General features: G+C 46.1%; 1 protein-coding gene across 2 annotated transcripts in view; it reads right to left on the reverse strand.

Moving 5' to 3' along the window:
• The window catches only part of HLCS (holocarboxylase synthetase), a 227,848-nt gene that overhangs the window by 194,118 nt on the left and 27,381 nt on the right, over positions 1–6,349 (reverse strand). For both annotated transcript variants that reach the window (XM_035017671.1, XM_035017670.1), the window contains exon 3: positions 109–271. In XM_035017671.1, the coding sequence (XP_034873562.1) occupies positions 109–271 (163 nt within the window). The remainder of the gene's footprint in view (positions 1–108; positions 272–6,349) is intronic.

Genomic DNA, 6,349 nt, shown 5'->3' on the forward strand with positions numbered 1-6,349 from the left:
TCTCTACACCCAACGTAGGGCTCCAACTCACGACCCAGAGATCACGAGTTGCCTGCTCTTCTGAGCCAGCCAGGTGCCCCTGATGGAAGCATTTCTAAGGTCACTTACAAACAATCTTTTGAGGTACCAATCCATCAGCCATCTGGAGTCTGTCTTCCATGAACGCCACCCCCAGCTTACTGAAGTCATCCACGCTTGCTTCAGCGATTAATTGATAAGGATCCCCAGGTCTGCAAGCTAATGGCAAACAGCAGTCGGACCACTTCACAATCTGAGAAAACATGGATGAGGGAGGAGGAAGAAAAAGACAGTGAGATTGTTCTTCTCTAAACTAAGCAGATACTTTTCCCTTCAGCTCCCACCCCTAAGTCAGAGTCAAACATAATGAGTTACTGGATATTGCATTTTCTTAATGTCAAAGTTGTTCTGGCTCTAACATTCTTGTTTCTACCTGACAACAGGGCTTCCAAAGCACTAAATACAACCCTCTATTTTTTAAAAAATTTTTATTTAAATTCAATTAGCCAACATATAGTACATCATTAGTTTTAGATGCAGTGTTCAATAATTCATCAGTTGCGTGTAACACCCAGTGCTCATCACCTCACAAGCCCTCCCTAATGCCCATCGCCCTGTTACTCCATCCCTCTCTTTTAAAAGCAAGCAATTGAAGTCTCCACCGCTTTCCAAGGAGTTGAAAGGGGAGAGGGCCATTTTCCAGACACGGAAATACATCAGTGTGCCCTGTAGTAACAGGAAATAGGAGAAAGCAACAGGTCCACAATATCCAGTGATTTATAATGTAACCCGGAGACCAGCTTTGCTTTGGTGCAGTCTGAGACCGACTGCACCAGAACTCCCCAGGTGCGTGTGAGCACCTCCCTTCCTGGGCACCATACTCTCTGGTGCTCCCGATGCCCTGCAGCCCAGGAATCAGAGAAGTTCTACACGGGGCTCCTCCTTGATTCCTACAACTGGGAAAACAACTGTCAAGGACCGTCCCGTCTGAAGACCTCCTGCCTGTCCCAGTTCAAATTCCCACCACAAGGGAAAATGAGCACAGAAAAAACTCAGTCCTTGACATGTTCTGGTTTTTCTAAGAGAAGAATGTGAACCCGGGAGGAGGAGAAGGGGAGCCCTGGGGCGGGGGGGGGGGGGGGGGGGGGGCAGGGCATGCAGGTTAGGAGCCTGGCTCTGGAGTCGAGAACCTGGGCCTGGGTCAAACTGGGCTCATCTTCGCTTTGTGTCCTTGGGCAAGTCTCAGAACCTCTGGAGTCCCAGCTTCCTCATTCATAAAACAGGAACAATGATATGAATATCAGTCATCTTATAGGTTTATTGTATTGATGAGATTCAAGAGCACATCTGAAACCCGGAAAGCCTGGGACAGCAAAGTACTCAACTGATGAAAGCCACTAGATTATTAGCTATTATGAATCTGGCTTTAGAAGCAAGTAGAGTGGTACTTTTTTAAGAAGCCATGAAGAATTTCCCTACTTCCCAAAACAAATCGTTTCAGGGATACACTGCCCCAAATTTCATAATCGGAGATAAATAATTTTGAATTCCATTTTTTATATTGATAGGTTAGGTTTTTAGAACTCTTGCTGAATGAGCGCCTGGGTGGCTCAGTTGGTTAAAGTGACTGCCTTCAGCTCAGGTCATGATCCTGGAGTCCCGGGATCGAGTCCCGCATTGGGCTCCCTGCTCGGCAGGGAGTCTGCTTCTCCCTCTGACCCTCCCCCCTCTCATGTGCCCTCTCTCTCTCTCATTCTCTCTCTCTCAAATAAATAAATAAAATATTTAAAAAAAAAAAAAAGTTGGAGGGGTGCCTGGGTGGCTCAGTCGGTTAAGCGACTGCCTTCGGCTCAGGTGATGATCCTGGAGTCTCGGGATCGAGTCCCGCATCGGGCTCCCCGCTCGGTGGGGAGTCTGCTTCTCCCTCTGACCCTCCCCCATCTCATGCTCTCTCTCTCATTCTCTCTCTCTCAAATAAATAAATAAAATCTTTAAAAAAAAAAAAAAAGAACTCTTGCTGAAAACAATGAGAAAGTGCTGGATGACATCAATATAATAACATCATCTTGAAAGCACTGAAGAAACGACTAAATAATGAAACATACTAGGCCCAACGCTGGGGTAAATCCCGAACCTACAGAGGGAAGGGGGAATTCCCACAAGCCAAGCCACCTCTGCCTTGAGGGAACTTGCTCACCCAGGAAATGTGGGGTTCAAAAGTTCAAAAGTCAAGGTCCAATTGGCATAAGGACAGATCTACAGATCAATGGAATAGAACCGAGAGCACAGAAATAAACACATACACCTACAGATAACTATTTTGGACAAGGTTGCCAAGACAATTCAACAGGGAAAGAACAATTTTTTCAACAGACGGTGCTGGTACAATGGGATATCTATATGCAAAAGAATAAAAATAGACCCCCTACCTCATGCCATTTACACCAGGTACAAAAATCAACTCAAACTGGGTCAAATCCTCCATATACGAGCTAAAACTACAAAATTCTTAGAAGAAAACAGGTGTAAATTGTCATGACCTCGGACAAGGCAATCGTTTCACAGATAGGACACCAAACGTACAAGCAACAAAAGAGAAAAACAGGTAAATGGGTCTTCATCAAAATCTTTATGCTTCAAAGAATAGCTTCAGGACAGTGGAAAGACAGGGGCGCCGGGGTGGCTCAGTCGTTAAGCATCTGCCCTCGGCTCGGGTCATGATCCCGGGGTCCTGGGATCGAGCCCTGCATCAGGATCTCAGTTCCTCGGGAAGCCTGCTTCTCCCTCTCCCATCCCCCTGCTTGTGTTCCCTCTCTCGCTATGTTTCTCTCTCTGTCAAATAAATAAATTTTTAAAAATCTTAAAAAAAAATTAAAATCAATTTTAAGAGTAGGGGCACCTGGGTGGCTCAGTCGTTAAGCGTCTGCCTTCGGCTCGGGTCATGGTCCCAGGGTCCTGGGATCGAGCCCCACATCGGGCTCCCTGCTCTGAGGGGAGCCTGCTTCTCCCTCTCCCCACCCCCGCCCCCCACTTGTGTTCCCCCTCTCGCTGGTCTCTGTCAAATAAATAAATAAAATCGTTAAAAAAAAAAAAAAAAGACAGTGGAAAGACAATCCACAAAATGGGAGGAAATATTTGCAAATCACATATCTGATAAAAGACTTGTATCCACAATGTATAAAAATATAGAAAGAAAGAACTCCTACAACAATAAAGACAAAATACCCAATTTAAAAATGGACAAAGCAGGGGGCGCCTGGGTGGCTCAGTCAGTTCAGCGTCTGCCTTCAGCTCAGGTCATGATCTCAGAGTCCTAGGCTTGAGCCCTGCAGCAGGGAGCCTGCTTCTCCCTCTCTCTCTGCCTGAGCCCCCTGCTGATGCTCTCTCTCTCTCTCTCTCTCTCTCAAATAAATGAATAAAATCTTTTTAAAAATGGACAAAGGATCCAAATAGACATTTCTCCAAAGAAAATATACAAATGGCAATAAGCACTTGAAAAGATGCACAACATCCTTGATTAATCATTAGGGAAACACAAATCAACACCACAATAAGATACTTCACCTCTACTGGGATGGATATAATCAAAAGGATGGATTCTAACAAGTGTTGTTGAGGATGCTGATAATCAGAACCCTACTACATTGCTGGTGGGAATATAAAATGGTGCAGCCTCTTTGGAAAAGAGTTTGATAGTTCTTCAAAAATTAAACACAGGGGCACCTGGGGGACTTGGTCGGTTGAGCATCTGACTCTTGATTTCGGCTCAAGTCATGATCTCAGGGTCATGGGATCAAGCCCCATGTTGGGCTCTGTGCTCAGCATGGAGTCTGCTGGTCCCTCTCCCTCCTACCCCACACCTGCTCACGCTCTATTTCTAAAATAAATAAATAAAAAGTTAAACACAGAATTACCAAATGACCCAGCAACTGCACTCCTAGGTATATAACTAAAGAACTGAAAATATATGTACACACACAAAAGTTATATATAGATGTTCACAGCAGCATTATTCATAATAACCAAAGAGTGGAAACAACCCAAAAGTCTATCAACAGATGACGGAATTAAAAAAATGTATATATGCATACAATGGAGTATTATTCAGCTGTGAAAAAGAATGAAATACTGATTCATGTCGCAACGTAGATGATCTTGAATACATTATGCTAAGCGAAGGAAACCAATAAAGAAAGGTCATATATTACATGATTCTACTTACATGAAATATCGAAAACAGACAAATCTAAAGAGTTAGCGAGTAGATTAGCAGTTGCCAGGCCAGGGAGTAGGGGAGTGGAAAGTGGCCACTGATGGATACGTGTTTCTTTTTGGGGCAATGAAAATGGCATTAGATAGTGGGGACTGCACAACCACTGAATTGTAACTGTATCCTTCAATAGGATGAGGTTTATGGTATATGAATTATAAGTCAATTTTAAAAAGGGAAAAGAATCAAGGCATTTTGCTTATTCCCACACTGCACCAGGACAGCCTAGACAGTGGGAGGACTCCAGAGCCCAACTCCCGTAACTGAGTCCTGGCTCCTCTGGCTAATAGCTGAGGGACCCAAGCAAGTCACTCAAATTCTCTGTGCTTGGGTTTCCTGTCTGTAACGTGGAAATGGCAAGATTACCCACCTCACAAGGTTACTGGGAGAGATAAATGGGAGTGATGCGCAAAATGCCTGATCCATAGAGGGGCACTTACTATTCTAAACATGGTGTCCTCAAAGCAGGTATTCTCAGTGGGGACCGTATCCCCCGAGTGGGCAAAAACTGGTTTGAGGGTGAGGGAGGGGCTTGGGGGGGGTTGAAAAAAGTTCTAGGTATCACAAGGGTTTGTGGCCCTCCAAGGGTGAACCCAACCCCACAAAATCTTATTCCTTACGATCTCATTCCTCTCCTGAGACAGAATTCAAATTGAATCTAATGTTCCTCATTCGAGAAGCCATTTAAAAAGCTGAGAAACCGGGCGCCTGGGTGGCTCAGATGGTTAAGCGTCTGCCTTCGGCTCAGGTCATGATCCCAGGGTCCTGGGATCGAGTCCCACATCGGGCTCCCTGCTCCTTGGGAGCCTGCTTCTCCCTCTGCCTCTCTCTCTCTCTCTGTCTCTCATGAATAAATAAATAAAATCTTTAAAAAAAAAATTAAAAAGCTGAGAAACCCTCAACAAATTCAAGTCTTTATGGTCAAAAGGCTGAAACCCACTAATGGGTCTAGAATATTTGGAGAAAGAGAACCCTCGGAATTTTCTTTTAGCTCTACAGGGAGCCTTCCCTCCACCTGATCACCGACTTCTCCACCTCTCGCCAGACAGGCAGCCAGAGTGAGCTGGATTCCCCTGACCAGCGTTTCAGCGCACTTCACATCCGACACCTCTAACCCAGGATGAGAACAGAGGCTGACAATTCGCACAAATATTTAGCTGATTTCCAGCTTTGAGAATGGAGGAAGGATGTCAGCTCAGGAGGATGAGAAGATAAACTCTGGCCTTGGCAGGCAAGAGCTGACTTTGCAGAGGAGGGTGAACGGGAAACGTGCAAAGGAACAGCACAACCGACCTCCCACGCAAAGCTAACAGCATCTTTGTCCTCGGGGCTATTGCTGGCAATGCACGCGTGAGGAGAAATACTCAGCCAGGGGAGACCCGGCCCCGAGTTCAGTTGTTCAAACGCTGATTTAGCACCCTGCTGGAGAGGGCACGGGTGTGCAGCAAAGCCTCAGAGTAAGCATTCAGTGTAAAAGGAGCCAATACTTAAATTCTCAGACAGCCCTGAAGGAGGAGAGATAAACGAAGCATGGGGAAGGACAGGAAGCAGCCAGGGAACAATACACACCCGCCCCTGATCAGGTTTCTCCTCTCAGCCAGCTGTTCCCTCACCTAAGTGCATTTCCTCTTTGTAGAAACGGGGTCCATGAGCCACAGACCATGCAAACTCCCCAAGCTGCACTGTGTCCTTCATCAAAGCAAAGCCAGGCTGTCACCCATGCATCCAGCGGTGTTTGTCTAAAAGCAAACAGGGTGCTTCCAGTTTGCATGTCAGGGTGGAAACAAAGGGATGGAGAAAGAAAGGGGAAGTCACACCAAAGGCTTACTCCCGAAGATCAAAGCGGAGGAAGCCCTGGTCAGCCCTAAACAAAGGGACTTCCTGGCAGAAATCCCTTCCATAACCAAAGCTCATGACTTGCAGTTACCTTGATGACAGGAGGCAGTGGTGGACCTGCTCTACTCAACACAGTCCACAAGGAAGGCCCAGGGCCAAGGGGCACTACATTACATGCCCAGGGGTGGCTCTTCAGTGACCTGTCCTTCCCAGGGCTGCCTGCAG

This window comes from Mirounga leonina, unplaced genomic scaffold (genome assembly GCF_011800145.1).
Source record: "Mirounga leonina isolate KUSES-001 unplaced genomic scaffold, KU_Mleo_1.0 Mir_172, whole genome shotgun sequence".
Classification (NCBI taxonomy): domain Eukaryota; kingdom Metazoa; phylum Chordata; class Mammalia; order Carnivora; family Phocidae; genus Mirounga; species Mirounga leonina.